The sequence below is a fragment of the Microcaecilia unicolor genome, unplaced genomic scaffold (genome assembly GCF_901765095.1).
Source record: "Microcaecilia unicolor unplaced genomic scaffold, aMicUni1.1, whole genome shotgun sequence".
Lineage (NCBI taxonomy): Eukaryota > Metazoa > Chordata > Amphibia > Gymnophiona > Siphonopidae > Microcaecilia > Microcaecilia unicolor.
In genome coordinates, this window is record NW_021962925.1 from 413,395 (window position 1) to 430,663 (window position 17,269).

The window sequence follows — 17,269 nt, forward strand, 5'->3', positions numbered from 1 at the left end:
AGTCATGCTCAAATACAAATGAAGCAACCAAAAGTAGTTCTTTCAGATCTCTCAAACAGGGAGGTATCCAGCATCTAAGATACGTTCCTAGACTCCTGAGCCCAAGTTCTCAGTTGATCAACTGAAGAATTCTGAGGAATCCTATATAATAATTTGCACCTCCAACATTCTACGTCTGGATGCCTGGGTTCGTAACATCCATTCCCACTCATTGCCCTGCCCTCGCGTCAAAACATGACGACGTCAGAGGGCGGAACAATGAGGGGGAAGGGAACGCTGAAGGCGAGATGATGTCAGGAGGAGAGAATCGCGGGACATCCAGGGGAGGGAGGGAGGAAGGGAAGTGGAGGGCACCGCAGAGAAGAACTGATGGACATGGATGGGATGGGAGGACAGTACAAGAGAGAATCGCGGGAGACGAATGGCAGGACAGGGAAGAGGAGAAATGAAAAGAGCCCTTGGATCACAAAGAGTAGTTACTGCACACATGTCTTTTTATCATCGTGCTCAGGGCAATAATAAAGTCTCTCGCAGGCTTCCTATCTCTGTGTTGAAGACAGTGATAATGTCTCTGTCAGGCTCACTGTCTCTGTGCTTGGGGCACAGATGTCTCCCCAAGGCTCACCTGTCTGTATGCTTGAGGAAGTGATAATGACTCTACTGAGGCTCCCTGTCCCTGTGCAGTGATAATGTCTCTCTCAGGCTCCCTGTCACTGTGCTCAGGGCAGTAATAATGTCTTTACCTGAATCCCCTGTTGGTGTGCTGAAGGCAGTGATAACGTGTCTTGACAACAAAAGGAAGAAAAATAATTTCATTTTCAATTCAGTGATTGGGATATGCCAATTTTGGAAACAGCAAACCCATAGGTACAATTTGTGCAGCCAGCTGACATCAGGGGAGGTTAGCAACACACACAACAAGACAGCCAGTGAAATAAGGAAGTCTTTGCTAGAGGATGTGGTAAGTTATTGTTATCTGGGTTTAAAAATAAGGTTTGGACAAGTTCCTGGAGGAAAAGTCCATAGTCTGCTATTGAGGCATAAATGGGGAAGCAACTGCTTGCCCTGGGATTTGTAGCATGGAATGTTGCCATGATTTGGGGTTCTGCCAGGTACTTGTGACCTGGTTTGGCCACCGTTTGGAAACAGGATACTGGGCTGGATGGACCACTGGTCTGACCCCGTATGGCTACTCTTACGTTCTACTTAGCAACTTCTCTCTGAGCATCTCTAAAGGTCCTCTACAATAAATCTTTAAAAAAATATAATAAAACAGAATATTGAAGAGAATGCCAAAAAATGTTAGGATAGATCACAGTCAGAGTGTGGAGTAGCACATAGGGAGAAAACAGAGAATAAAAAGGGTTCTAGACTCAATGAATACAGGAAAGAATACACTGTCCCCATCTTAACCTGGAGCCAATGCAGAGTCACCAAATGCCAGCTGAAAAAAATGAGTCTTGAGTAAAGACTTGAATTTGGGGAATGAAAGCTCAGACCGAACTGATGGGGGTAAGTCATTCCATAGCTTTGGACCAAAGAAGAAAAAAAGCCGCTCAGCATTTCTAGTGGATTTGTACTATGCCCTTTTCACGGACTGGAGAACTGAACAGTGGGAGTCAAGGGATCAAAAAGTGCAGCTAGGTGTGTAAGTGATAAAGACAGAGGAAAGATACAAAGGGGTGTCCATATGAAGGGCTTTGTGAATCAAGCAGAGAACCTGGAACCAAGAATGAGAGTTAACACGGAGTTAGTGCAGTTTAATGAGAAGTGATGGCATGGGCGAGTCTCCAAGCATTCTTATTTTGCATCCCTTCCTAATAATCCCTAGCATCCTGTTTGCTTTTTTGGATGCCACCACACACTGGGCAGAAGATTTTATTGTGTTGTCTACAAAGACACCTAAATCTTTTTCTTGGGAACTGACCCCCAAGGTAGACCCCTAGCAGGCAGCTGAGTTTTGCAACGTCTGCAAACGATGGAGATATCTGGAAATGCCACAGTAAACCGAATTGCAAAGGAAGCAGTGAGGTAAAGTCCAAGAATTTACAAATGAACTGACGACTTCAGAGAGTGTAAAAATCTGACCTAAGGGCTTGAGAAGCTTGTCTTTCAAAAGTATGTTGTGAATTCAAGCTTACTCCCAGATAACAAAACGATTTGATGGTAAATATTGGTAGGTTGAATAGCAGCTGTATAAACAGAGATACCAATATCCTGGAAGCGAGAGAGCAGAAGTGAGTGATCCACTAGATCAAATGCTGCAGAATGGTCCAAGGATACAATCAGAATATTTCCTGCATCTAAATGAGAATGAATTTCACTCACAAGAGCTGCGACTGTAGTCTCAGTGCTCTGACTGGCCTGAAAGACTGCCTGCCTCAGACGGAGAATTAAAAGTTAATGTTATCGAGCCTGAATTTGTTCAAAACAATCTTCTCCATTACCTTTGAGATAAAGCAGAAGTTTGCAACTGGTCTACATTTCTCAAGGAGTCATGGATCAAATGGATTTATTTGGTATGGGGGTGATCACAGCCTTCTTCCAAGAGGAAGGCACCCACCCATTAAACAGCCTTTAACAAATGATATCCAATATTAGGGTTAAGAGTCTGTGATGATCTAACCTAATCCAACTGGACAGTAGAGATCAAGGTGCAGGTAGTAAGTTGCATATGGATGACCACTTTTTCTAGCTGAATCAATCAGAGAGGACAAGGTAAATGTGTACCAAGAGGAGGGGGAATGTAGACCACGAAATAGGTCGGATAATGGAAGTGCTAGTAGAGCTGAAGATGCTTAACAGGACAAAGAAGGGAAGGAATCTTGATCATGGGGCAGTTCAAACAACGAAAGGGAAATGGATCTAGAGCTGTTGATTTGGAAGTCCTGAGGGATAAAACCTTTTTCAGGAATTGGGAAGACAAGGAATCTGTGTGGAAGAATAGAGCCGGTACCTGCCTCTCAATTTATCAGCTGAGATACTAAATAGTTTTTTTTTATTGGGATTCTTAGAATTGCCAATGATTTTCAAAAAATAGCTTTTTATTTAGCTGCTCTAAGTTGTAGACTGTAGAATCTACCATTTATATGCCTACAAAAAGAGAAGAACGATGTTTACACCAGAATTGCTCTGCTTTGTGCATTTGGCATCTGAGTAGAAATAAACCACTATAAAACCAAGGCTCACACGGCTGGTTTCCAGGGGTCAATATTTTTCCCATCATAGAAAATTGTGGATTCCAGGACCTCATTCCAAGGCCCGAAAACATATAGATAGGTGAATTATTACCCATCTGCCAGAAAATGCAGAAATCGCTTTGAATATTGCCCCCTTGGGGGTTTATATTATATTTCTAATCATAGCAGCTGACAAGATGGTGAGAGTGTAGCAGCACCAGCGCAAGGAAAATAAAAAGGAGGAGTAGCAGTATTAACATTAATAAAACTTCTGCCACATACTTCTCGGTTCAATGCAGATAACATTTGCAAAGAAGCTGGACATTTCCAGGAAGCACAAGAAACTATAATAATGTATGGTATACTAACAAGAATAACAGTCTTTACTAATCATAGTCTATAACATAGTAACATAGTAAATGACAGCAGAAAAAGACCTGCACGGTCCATCCAGTCTGCCCAACAAGATAAACTCATATGTGCTACTTTTTGTGTATACCTTACCTTGATTTGTATCTGTCATTATCAGGGCACAGACCGTATAAGTCTGCCCAGCACTATCCCCGCCTTCCAACCACCAGCCCCGCCTCCCACCACCGGCTCTGGCACAGACCGTATAAGTCTGCCCAGCACTATCCCCACCTTCCAACCACCAGCCCCGCCTCCCACCACCGGCTCTGGCATAGACCGTATAAGTCTGCCCAGCACTATCCCCACCTTCCAACCACCAGCCCCGCCTCCCACCACCGGCTCTGGCACAGACCGTATAAGTCTGCCCAGCACTATCCCCGCCTCCCACCACCGGCTCAGGCACAGACCGTATAAGTCTGCCCAGCACTATCCCCGCCTTCCAACCACCAGCCCCGCCTCCCACCACCGGCTCTGGCACAGACCGTATAAGTCTGCCCAGCACTATCCCCACCTTCCAACCACCAGCCCCGCCTCCCACCACCGGCTCTGGCACAGACCGTATAAGTCTGCCCAGCACTATCCCCGCCTCCCACCACCGGCTCAGGCACAGACCGTATAAGTCTGCCCAGCACTATCCCCGCCTTCCAACCACCAGCCCCGCCTCCCACCACCGGCTCTGGCACAGACCGTATAAGTCTGCCCAGCACTATCCCTGCCTCCCACCACCGGCTCAGGCACAGACCGTATAAGTCTGCCCAGCACTATCCCCGCCTTCCAACCACCAGCCCCGCCTCCCACCACCGGCTCTGGCACAGACCGTATAAGTCTGCCCAGCACTATCCCCGCCTCCCGCCACCGGCTCTGCCACCTAATCTCGGCTAAGCGCCTTAGGATCCATTCCTTCTGAACAGGATTCCTTTATGTTTATCCCACGCGTGTTTGAATTCTGTTACCGTTTTCATTTCCACCACCTCCTGCGGGAGGGCATTCCAAGCATCCACTACTCTCTCCGTGAAAAAATACTTCCTGACATTTTTCTTGAGTCTGCCCCCCTTCAATCTCATTTCATGTCCTCTCGTTCTACCGCCTTCGCACCTCCGGAAAAGGTTAGTTTGCAGATTAATACTTTTCAAATATTTGAACGTCTGTATCATATCACCCCTGTTTCTCCTTTCTTCCAGAGTATACATGTTCAGGTCATCAAGTCTCTCCTCATACGTCTTGTAACGCAAATCCCTTACCATTCTCGTAGCTTTTCTTTGCACCGCTTCAATTCTTTTTACATCCTTCACAAGGTACGGCCTCCAAAACTGAACACAATACTCTAGGTGGGGCCTCACCAACGACTTATACAGGGGCATCAACACCTCCTTTCTTCTGCTGGTCACACCTCTCTCTATACAGCCTAACAACCTTCTAGCTACGGCCACCGCCTTGTCACACTGTTTCATCGCCTTCAGATCCTCAGATACTATCACCCCAAGATCCCTCTCCCCATCCATACCTATCAGACTCTCACCGCTTAACACATATGTCTCCCGTGGATTTCTCTTCCCTAAGTGCATCACTTTGCATTTCTTCGCATTGAATTTTAATTGCCAAACCTTAGACCATTCTTCTAGCTTCCTCAGATCCTTTTTCATGTTTTCCACTCCCTCCCGGGTGTCCACTCTGTTACAGATCTTAGTATCATCCGCAAATAGGCAAACTTTACCTTCTAACCCTTCGGCAAATTTCCTAATTAAATTTAAAGTTGTATAACTTAGAAAAAACAGGACAAAAAAACAAATCGGTTGCCTGATTTAATTAAATCAAATAAAGGCAAGAACTCCCCTGCCATTCTCCACTAACAATTACTCCCAATCAACAACCTAAAAACGAGCCTTCAAAGGAGGCAAATCAAAACTTTCTAAATAATCAATTCTTCACACTGCAACCGAACACATCAGTACCTATGACCCGAGATATGAAATCAAGCAGGTCTTCAGTACTTGGCGGACGCTCATGAAATCAGAGGCAACTGATGCAGGGAAGATCTCACAGATATTGCTACTTTAGCAGGTGGTAATGTGATCAGCTCTCTTATCTATGTGTTTTATTTACTCCTTCAGAACTGAAAGGCATTAATTCCCTCTGCTGGCATCCTTTCATTAAGCCTCGCTTAGACATATGCCCTGTACCTGTGTGGCACTCATGTCAGATTCATCAGGCTGTGATTCTCAAATTACCTTCCTTAAAAACAACTATTACACCAACCTCCATCCTGTCCTCATGTACAATGACAGCATAAAAATAACCAGGAGATGCAATGTGATGAAAATGCAGTACAGACCAACACTCACCGCTGGTATTAGTTCTGTAGTCCTGCTCCACATCACTGGGCTCAGAAATACTTGCTCTACGAACTCTAACCTAAAAATAGAAACAATACCACAGAGTAAGAGTTCATTTACTGGGACTGGTAACAGCTGGCAGAGTGAGTGCTGCAAAGTGTCCCCATGCAGGACAGCCTCAGATAAGGTTGGGAAAGAGCAGCAGCACACTTTCCCATCTAACTTCACAGCTAACACAGGGTAGGGAAGATGCACTCACCCCCCAGCAAAGCTAAGACAGGGTGAGGGGAAGAACAGTGCACCATCCCCAGCTCACACACTCCACTGAATGTAGTGTGGAAAGGGGTGTGAGCCTGGCACAGTGAAAATAAAACACAATCCAGTCATTCCAATGCAGAGTGATGAGAACCTGATTGCAAGACCGCTAAGTGCTGCAACACGGTGGTCGCAAAGCTGGAAGCATCCTAGGGCATAATCAGTAAAAAGGACACCTCTGAACTCCATCATGTCCTAATCTAGAGGTTCCACCTCTGAAAGGATTTATATCAGACTTGCTGAAGTTCAGTCCATGAGGGAAACACACAGGTCACATTTTCTGGATATACCAAATGAATATGTGTAAGAGATTTGCATGCTCACTGCCTCCATTATATGCAAATCTATCTCATGCATGTTCACTATGGATATCCTGAAAAGCCGAGCTGTTTGCAGCCTTCCAGAATTGAATGCAGATAAGCCTGATTTCAATAGACTAAAAGTGGTCCAGAGAATGGAGCCATGATTTCTGTGAAATGACACTTAAATATTTCTAACAGGTGCATACTGTTTTGGGATCTTGCCAGGTACTTGTAACCTGGCTTGGTCACTGTTGAAAACAGGATACTGGGCTTGATGGACTTTCAGTCTCTCTCAGTATGCCAATGTTTATGTTCTTATACTAGAGGAGAATGAGATCCAAGATACTCAAATACCTTACATTATATAATACATATTTCATAAATGGTTTTTTACACGGTGCCGGGGGGAGGGGGGAAGAAGGGAGCATGTGCAGATGTGCAGTGCTTGCAGAAATTCTACACAGCACCAACAGTAGAGAGTGCAGGCTTGCTGTCCCTTCCCCCACCCCTCTGGTCTCCTACTGACAAGATGAGACAATGAGCACATCTAATTACTTATTAAACAGAGATATCATAAAACAGAGATCTCCAAGACTCACCATACACCACTATGCTTCAAAAGGGTCACAGAACAGCAATCAGCTCTCAGCAAGGTATTGAATTACCTTATATGCCTGTGTATAAGTCATGTGTAACTTGAGGGCAATTTGGGGACTAAAAAATGCTGAAGCCCATGAACAAGCTGAAGCTTCCCTCCAACCCTCCTTCACTTATCTAATCCAACATGCCTCTCTACCTCCCTTCCACGCTCAGGTTCAACATTGGTCCCTCTCTCTTCTTCTCCACCTCCAAGTGCATCCTTCCCTCCCTCCCTCCCTCCATCCAACATTAATCTCTACCATCCCCCTCCACTCCAGTGCACAATCCAGCAGTCCTCCTTCTGCAAGCCCACTGTTCAGCATCTTATTCCCCATCACCCTTCTCTCTGCCATGTACCTTCACAATCTTGGCTTCTATACAGCAGCAGCAGAGCACTCCAGAGCATGCCATAAGCAAGCTTAGGTGTATTACTTCACTGCCGCTACTGAAGGTACATGGTGGCTGGGGAAGAGGGGGATTGAGATGCCAAACTGTAGGCCGGCAGAGGGAGGAGATGCCAGAATGTGCCGCTGACTCGGTTTGGAAAGGGGGAGGGGCAATTCATGTTAATTGCCACTGGGGAGAACAATCCAGACAAGACAACTCTGCCTTTTTTTTTTCAAGGCACTGTGAAGTTGAAATTTCTCAATTTATACACAAGTATATATGGTAAATGCCAGCTTGAAAATGAAACCTTTTAAAATGTTCCTAAAATTGAAGCCATAGGTGTTTTCCTACGTCTTGCCCCATCCATGGCCACCTTTAAATCTAGACTGAAAGCCCACCTCTTTAACATTGCTTTTGACTCGTAACCACTTGTAACCACTCGCCTCCACCTACCCTCCTCTCCTCCTTCCTGTACACATTAATTGATTTGATTACTTTATTTTTTGTCTATTAGATTGTAAGCTCTTTGAGCAGGGACTGTCTTTCTTCTATGTTTGTGCAGCGCTGCGTACGCCTTGTAGCGCTATAGAAATGCTAAATAGTAATAGTAGTAGTAGTTTCCTATTTCACTATGTATTTGGCACCAACCTTAGATTTCTTACGTGGAAGTTGGGTAGGGCCACTGTCCCCAGCAGAGTAGCTGTCACTCAGATCTCCTGCGCAGGAGCTTTCCAGGCCAGTGTGATCTGTTCCACTGCCCTCTGCTGCAGAACTGCGCAATGCCTGTGATGTCACCGGTCCTTCCTTCTGCAGGCGCTGCAGAGAAAAGAAAAGGAACCAGTCCTGAAAACGAGACACAACAGTGCGTTTCCAGATCCACGCCAGCTTACACCACCAGCCCCATCTGCAATCGCTGAACCTACACAGCAATTCCCCCTCATCAAAAACAAAGTACATAGAGATTAATAAAATATACATGTTAAGTGTAAAACGTAACATAATAAGCTGCAGAAGTGGTGAACATGACACTCTAACATACATAAGGAAATCTCTGATCACGGGGAACAAGCTCTCTGCAGGGAAGAAATTCTAAAGGTAGATATTAGAGGCAAAAATAATAGTGGAATTCAAGGTGGCCTGGAACGAGCAGAGATGGTGCTTCATTTACTTGTAAGTAAGTTCCACATTCAAGTACAGTTTGAAGCTTTCTGACTAAGTGTCCTTACAATTAAGGGCTAAATTTACTGAAGTACACAGATCCTCAATCATAAAGTAAGAGCTGTGGTACATAAGAATAGCCATACTGGGTCAGATCAATGGTCCACCTAGCCCAGTAACCTGCTTCCAACAGTGGTCAATTCAGGTCATAAGTACCTGGCAGAAACCCACACAGTAGCAACATTCCAAGCTACCAATCCCAGGGCAAGCAGTGGCATCCCCATTTCTCTCTCAATAGCAGACTATGGACTTTTCCTCCAAGAACGTGACCAAACCTTTTTTAAACCCAGATACACTAATCGCTGTTACCACGTCCCCTGGCAAAGAGTTCCAGAGTTTAACTATTTGTTGAGTAAAAAAAAATATTTCCACCTATTTGTTTAAAAAGTAATTTACATGTAACTTCATTGAGTGTCCTCTGATCTTTGTACTTTTTGATAGACTAAAAAAAAAAAAAAAAAATCAATTCACTTATACCCATTACATATCACTCAGGATTTTGTAGACCTCAATCATATCTTCCCTTCAGTCGTCTCTTTTCAAAGCTAAAAAGAACCCTGAACTCTTTAGCCTCTCCTCATACGAGAGGAGTTCCATCTCCTTTATCATTTTGGTCGCTTTTCTTTGAACCTTTTCTAATTCCACTATATCTTAGCTACAGCGACCAGAACTAAATGCAATACTCAAGGTGAGATTGCATCAATGAGCGATACAGAGGCATTGTAACATTCTCAGTCTTATTTTGCATCCCTTCCTAATAATTCCTAGCATCCTGTTTGCTTTTTGGGATGCTACCACACACTGGGCAGAAGATTTTATTGCATTGTCTACAAAGACATCTAGATCTTTTTCTTTGGAACTGACCCCCCCCCCCCCCCCCCCCCCCCCCCCCAAGGTGGACCCTAGCATCAGGTAACCATGATTTGTATTATTCTTTCTAGGTTTTTTTTTGTTTTGTTTTTTTTACTCTTAGGAAAGTGTAGCACTCACCATTAACTCTGAAGTGGACAACGGCTCTCCATCCAGAATAAGCTGGAATTAAATCAGAAGATCTCAGTACATTAATTTCTTTCCATTTATTAACTGCTCACTGTTTACAAGCTTTAATCTTTCACTACTAAGCTGTCCAACTCCCACCAGATCAAACTCTGCATTGGTGCAATAAACTTTCAAACCACAGTCTCTCTCCATTTGTTCCTAAGCAAATTGTGCATCTTTTCAGCAGGAGGCATTTCCACTGGTGAAAAACATGTGCTCTCCTGGATACGTTCATCCATAATACCTTCTAACGGTAGCAAATTTGAATACAAAAATAATCCTCTTATTCAAGGTTAAAACCTTTGTACCAACTATTCATAAAAAGTCAGTATAAGGCCTTTCTGTCCAAGCAACCATGAAGTAAAGAGGTCACCCACAGACTCAACTAATGTGAATACACTACAATTTCCTTGCATAGAACTGTGCCAGTCGCACCTTTCTGAAATTAAACCGTGTATAATTTAGCGGAACCTACAATACTGTATTGCACCCTGAACCTGCTCCTTTCCAGCTATTACTCACACAGGGAGATGCTGCCTTTGGAGAGAGATGATGCACGGTTGCAATACGGTGGTCCCTCTGAAAAAAGAGTGGATTCCCTTCCAGGTGCACCTGAAAGAACGATCAGCAAAAGTGAGATGAGTAACATCATGTTGGAGCAAATTAGACATATGCTGCCTCCTAAGGAACAGTTTTAGAAACAGGCAAAGAATACTTTTGTTAGCACTCTGGATTGATAGGATTAGTGTCACATTCCATGACTGAGCAAATCTAAGTCCCATAGCGCCTGGAAACACTGATAAGCAAATGTCAAGCCCCGAATAATGAACTAAAAGCAGATTTATTTACAAGCAAGTGAAAACAACCAAGAACAACATGGAGATAATTAGAACGAAAGAATTCTGTACAAATGCTAAGTAGCTCAGAGAGAAGCAATAATCAAATGTTCGTTAAATGCTTAACGCATGAACACATCAGAAATTATAATAGGAGCAGTTACAGCATACAGTATGAAGGAACAGAAGATTGGTATGCACACTGGAATAATCTATTTACTATGTCCCTCTGGTCAAGCGAATCTGAGTTCTAAAGCTCCTGAAAAATGACAAGCAGTGAAACAGGCCAATTATAAATAAATAAATAAAAAAGCTGATTTACAAGCAAATAAATAAAGCCCAAGACAAAATAGAGCTAATTAGAAGGCGAGATTAAGGTACAAATGCTAGGTAGCTCAAAGAAATAATACACAAATGTACTTGTCAGAAAATGAGTCGGAGTAAATGCCTGCACTCCCTAGGCACAGAAATTGGACCACCTGCTTATTACCCAACAACAGAGCTGGTGTTTATACAACTTGACAGGAGGCATATCTTTTCCCATGATGTTGGTGAGGGACAGCAGATGAACGGCTGGTAGAAGAACACTGGAGTGTCCCAGCAGTGCAGAGATGTGGAGTCCACAAGCTGATAGGCAGTTGGACAGTGACAGCTTGGCCACCTCCACCTCTCCTTCCTTTAGTCCATTCTCTCAACCCTGCAACCCCTTCCTCCTTTTCTGAAATCACTGAAGAGGAAACTGCACATCTTTCCTTCCTCTGATCCTATTCCTACCCATCTACTTAGCACTCTCTCTCCTACTGTCATCCCTTTTATCTGCCATATCCTCAATCTTTCACTTTCCACCGCGACTCTTCCTGAAGCCTTCAAACATGCCGTAGTCACACCACTCATTAAAAAACCTTCATTAGAGCCCACCTGTCTTTCCAACTATCATCCCAAATCCCTCCTCCCTTTCCTATCCAAGATACTCGAACGTGCTTGTTCACCGCTGTTGCCTTGACTTTCTTTCATCTCAAGCTATTCTTGATCCACTTCAATCTGGCTTTCGCCCTCTTCATTCAACTGAAACAGCGCTTGCTAAAGTCTCCAATGATCTGTTCCTGATCAAATCCAAAGGTCTCTATTCTATCTTCACCCTTCTCGATCTATCTGCTGCTTTTGACATTGTTGATCACAGCCTACTCCTTGATACGCTGTCCTCACTTGGATTTCAGGGCTCTGTTCTTTTCTGGTTTTCTTCTTATCTCTCCCAGCGTACTTTTAGTGTATACTCTAGTGGATCCTCTTCTACTTCTATCCCACTGTCAGTTGGTGTACCTCAGGGATCTGTCCTGGGACCTCTTCTTTTCTCCATCTATACTTCTTCCCTTGGTACTCTGATCTCATCCCATGGTTTTCAGTATCATCTTTACGCTGATGACTCCCAGATCTCTCTCTCCTCACCAGAAATCTCAGCCGAAATCCAGGCCAAAGTATCAGCCTGCCTGTCTGACATTGCTGCCTGGATGTCTCACCGCCATCTGAAACTAAACATGACAAGAACGAGCGTCTTATCCTTTCCCCCTAAACCAACCTCTCCTCTTCCCCCATTCTCTATATCTGTAAATAGCACTCTCATCCCCCCGTCTCATCAGCTCGCAACTTTGGGGTCATCTTCGACTCCTCCCTCTCCTTCTCAGCACATATTCAGCAGACTGCTAAAACCTGTCGTTTCTCTCTCTATATCATCAGCAAAATTCACCCTTTTCTTTCTGAGCACACTACCAGAACCCTTATCCACACTCTTATCACCTCTCGCTTAGACTATTGCAACTTGCTTCTCACAGGTCTCCCACTTAGCCATCTCTCTCCTCTTCTATCTGTTCAAAATTCTGCTGCACGACTTATATTCACCAGTGTCACTACACTCATACTAGCCCTCTCCTCAAGTCACTTCACTGGCTCCCTGTTTCCGCATACAGTTCAAACTCCTCTTATTGACTTAAAAGTGAATTCACTCTGCAGCTCCTCAGTACCTCTCCATTCTCCCTTCACTCCTCCCCAGGAACTCCGTTCACTGGGTAAATCTCTCTTATCTGCACCCTTCTCCTCCACTGCTAACTCCAGACTCTGTTCCTTTTACCTTGCTGCACCATATGCCTGGAATAGACTCCCTGAACTGGTACATCAAGCTCCATCTCTGGCCATCTTCAAATCTAGGCTAAAAGCCCACCTTTTTGATCGTGCTTTTAACTCCTAACCCTTACTCACTTGTTCAGTACACATACTTTTCATTCCCACCTTAGTAATTCCCTTATCTCTTATTTGTACTGCTTGTCTGTCCTAATTAGATTGTAAGCTCTGTTGAGCAGGGACTGTCTCTTTATGTTCAAATGTACAGCGCTGCGTATGTCTTGTAGCGCTATAGAAATGGTAAGTAGTAGTATCTGACGAGGCCACCAGATAATCTTTAGTCCCCAGGGAGGCCTTTTTTATACAGTTCTAACCAAGGCTCTGACCCCGTAGATAAGTTAAACAATTCAGTTTGTTCTGGACATTATAACTTCGCAAACCACAAGAGTGTTAACTTTATGTCACTAAAGATGCAATTCTTAGAATTCAGTGAAATCCTCAGACCCAGGCACTACTGTGTCTGGGGTACATCGACCTGAAGTCCAGAACACAATGGTTGTGCAATAGCAATAGCTAAGTAGACCAGGAACACTTTCCTGCTGATTAGCAAATACAAGCTAAAGTCCACCCTGCATTGGGGCACTGTCTGAAGCATAACTTGCGAGAGGTTGTCAGGCTAAGTTCTGTATCATAGCTATATAGGGCAGGGGTCCAGACCCCTACAAAATGGTTCAAAATAAACACACATTCTCCTAGGTCTATATAACCTGATAAAGTAGGTTTCTTCTCTCTCAGAACAGAGATGCAGGTCAACAAGTGATCACACTGGCAAGCGAGATCTGAAGTGTGCCAATGGTGCAGAGATATATAGAGGAGTTCAGTGGAGTTCAAAAGCTGATGGGCACACGAGACAATGACAGCTCAGGATCTGACGGTAGCACCAGATAACTTTTGATCTCCCAGGATGACCCTTTTATATGGTTCTGATAGAGGCAATGTTCTTGAAGATAAGGTAAATAATCACAAAGAGACTGATAAGCACAGCTCAGGAGAGGGACCTTGGTGCGATGGTGTCTGAGGATCTCAAGATGAAACAATGTGACAAGCCAGTGGCTAGAAGGATGTTAGGCTGCATAGAGAGGGGGGCATAACCAGCAGAAAAAAGGTGGTTTTGATGCCCCTGTACAAGTCATTGGTGAGGCCCCACTTGGAGTATTGTATTCAGTTTTGGAAGTTGTATCTTGATAAGGAAGTAAAAAGACTAAGCAGTTTAGTGAAAACAAACGAAAATGGTTATGGGGTTCGTGCCACAAGACTTACAAGAAAAGGCTTGATGACCTGAAGATGTACACCCTGGAGGAAAAGAGATGGGAACGAAATGATACAGACATTCAAATATTTGAAAAGGTATTAATATACAAGCAAACCTTTTCCAGAGGCAGGAAGGTGGTAGAACTAGAGGACATGAATTCAGACAACAGGGGGACCCACACAGGAATAACATCTGGAAGTACTTTTTCACAGATAGGGTGGTAGATAACTGGAATGCTCTCCTGCGGGAGGTGGTGGTGATGAAAACGGTGACAGAATTTTAAAATGCCTAGGAAAGAAAATAGGACCAAACAAACTTAGTGTTGCTTAGATGGCAACTCCAGTAATTGGAAAGCAAAGCCAGTGCTGGGCAGTCTGTGCCCTGAAAATAGCAAGGGCAAATCAAGATCAAGTATTTGTTTGTAGTACTGCATTGTACCTTATGAGTTTTATCTTGTTGGATAGACTGGATGGACGGTACAGGTCTTTATCTGCCAACATCTATGTTACTACACATGTTTCTATGTTCTGGACATTCTAATTTGAAAAACAAGGAAGTACACATTACATCAAAGATGCAGTTCTTGAAATTCAGAGCTCCGAACAGTCTTGTGACATTATTTCTGAGGCATCGAACATAAGCAAAATATACACTATGTAAAAAAAATTGCTTCTCAAACATAACGGCCCATACAGGAACCTCTAATTTTTAAAGTGATATATACATTTAAACCCCCCACTTGTTACTTAACCCCTCCCTCCTCCACTGGACTATGCAATAAAACAAATGAGCAATGAATACCCTTAAAGAAATACTATCTCTCTATATATAAGGCAAAACCAACGTTCTATGAAGCCTCCAGCCGGAAGTGTGAAGGGGGCGAGATATCCAGTTTCCCTATGAGTGTCTGCCCCGCCCTCTCTGTAAGACAGTCAGTGAAGGAAAACAGCAGAGCACGAAATCAAATCGCTGGCTCTGTAACAGTGAAGGACTCAGAGGGGGGAGGGGAGAGAGGCCAGAGGGCAGGGACACACACACTCCCACATGCACACAGAAGAAAACATTGCTAGCCCCCCGTTTCATTTGCATCAGAAACGGGGCTTTTTTACTAGTAAGTAATAAGTAAGAAAGGGCCTGAAGTCTCAATGTGTGGTTGAGAAGATCATGCAGGAATGAGGGATATGCATTTGTTAGGAACTGGGCAACATTTTGGGAAATGGGGAGCCTATTCCAAAAGATTGGAGTCTACCTTAACCAGAATGGAGCAAGGCTGCTGGCACAAACATTTAAAATGGAGATACAGCAGCTTTGAAACTACTTGGGGCAAATAATCCAGGAACCGACAAGAAGGGAAGCTATTTTAGATCTAGTCCTTAGTGGAATGCAGGGCACTGAATAAGAGATAATGGTGTTGGATCCGCTGGAAAACAGTGACCATAAGATGATCAAATTTGGGCTAATATCTGGAGTGAAGTTTCAAAGGAAATCTACTCTAGCAGCTTTTAATTTTTGAAAGGGTCACTGATAAAATGAGGAAAATGGTCTAAACAAAAAAAAAAAAAAAAAAAAAGCTAAAAAGATCAGCCGCAAATGTTAGGACTAAATCGGGTATGGATATTCCTAAAAACATCTTGGAAGCACAGGCTAGATGCATTCCAAGTAGCTACAAAGGTATAAAGAACAGCAAACAGCCAGTATGGTTAAAAGGTGACATAAAGGAGGCTATTAGAGCAAAAAAAAAAAAACATCCTTCAAAGAATGAAAAAAGGACCAGAACAAAGAAAATAAGAAGCAACATAAGTACTGCCAAGTTAGATGCAAAGCACTGATAAAGAAAGCTAAAACAGAATATGAAGAAAAACTTGCCACAGAGGCAAAAACTCACAGTAATAAGTTTTTCAGGTACATTAGAAGCAGAAAGCCTATGAGGGAATCCGTGCAACCATTAGATCATGAAGGAGCAAAAGAGGCACCCAGAGAGAGCAAGGCCACAGCGGAAAGACTGAATCAATTCTTTGCATCTGTCTTTACGGAAGATGTAAGAGATTTACAAGAACCAGAAATGGTTTAAGGGTGGTGATGCGGAGGAACTGAAAGAAATCTTGGTGAACCTGGAAGATGTATTGAGCAAAAACGACAAAATTAAACAGTGATAACTCACCTGGACCAGATGGTATACACCCCAGGGTACTGAAAGAACTCAAACATGAAATTGCTGATCTGCTGTTACTGACCTAACCATTCGTTAAAATCATCCATAGTACCTGAAGCCTGGAGGGTCCATAGACCATTATTAAAATGGGCTTGGGGAAAATCCACTGCTTATTTCCAGGATACACAATCTGTGGTTGGTGGAAACACCAACAGAATGCAGTGCTACTGCTTATTACGGGAACGTCTCATCCAGTCACGGAGGCAATTTCAATCACGTCAGTGATAAGCCTACAACTGTGACAATTTTGTAATCATTGACAGCCCCCAACCACCTAAAGTGCAGCAAACAGTCACTCAAAAAATATATTAAACTGTTGCTCTGACGTGATTGAAATTGCCTCCGTGACTGGATGAGACGTTCCCGTAATAAGCAGTAGCACTGCATTCTGTTGGTGTTTCCACCAACCACAGATTGTGAATGCCACAGAATATAAAGGTGGAACATTGCCATTTTGCATTTTTTTTTTTATTATTTCTAGGATAAGCAGTATAAAATGTATTGTACTTTTCTGGGATCTTACCAGGTACTTGTGACCAGGATTGGCCACTGTTAGAAACAGGATACTGGGATTGATGTACCTTCAGTCTGTCCCAGTATGGCAATACTTATGTAATTATGTACTTAATACTGACCGTTTAGTCCTACTCTCTGTTTTCTATCTTTCAACCAGTTTTTAATCCACAATAGTACACTACCTCGTATCCCATGACTTACCATTTTCCTCTGGAGTCTTTCATGAGGTACTTTGTCAAACGCCTTTTGAAAATCCAGATACACAATAAAAGTACATAAGTATTGCCATATTGGGACAGACCAAAGGTCCATCAAGCCCAGCATCCTGTTTCCAACAGTGGCCAATCCAGGTCACAAATACCTGGCAAGATCCCAAAAAAGTACAAAACATTTTATGCTGCTTATCCCAGAAATATAACAAAATGTTTAAACACACATGAATACAAGTGTATTGCT

The 17,269-nt window shown here is 43.4% G+C and overlaps 1 protein-coding gene across 3 annotated transcripts in view; it reads right to left on the minus strand.

Annotated features, from left to right (window-relative positions):
* The window catches only part of LOC115458671 (serine/threonine-protein kinase 11-interacting protein-like), a 116,251-nt gene that overhangs the window by 63,049 nt on the left and 35,933 nt on the right, over nt 1-17,269 (minus strand). For all 3 annotated transcript variants that reach the window (XM_030188500.1, XM_030188501.1, XM_030188502.1), the window contains 4 exons: nt 10,345-10,434; nt 9,775-9,816; nt 8,215-8,382; nt 5,933-6,002 (listed from right to left, as the gene is read on the minus strand). In XM_030188500.1, coding sequence (XP_030044360.1) covers nt 5,933-6,002; nt 8,215-8,382; nt 9,775-9,816; nt 10,345-10,434 — 370 coding nt within the window. The remainder of the gene's footprint in view (nt 1-5,932; nt 6,003-8,214; nt 8,383-9,774; nt 9,817-10,344; nt 10,435-17,269) is intronic.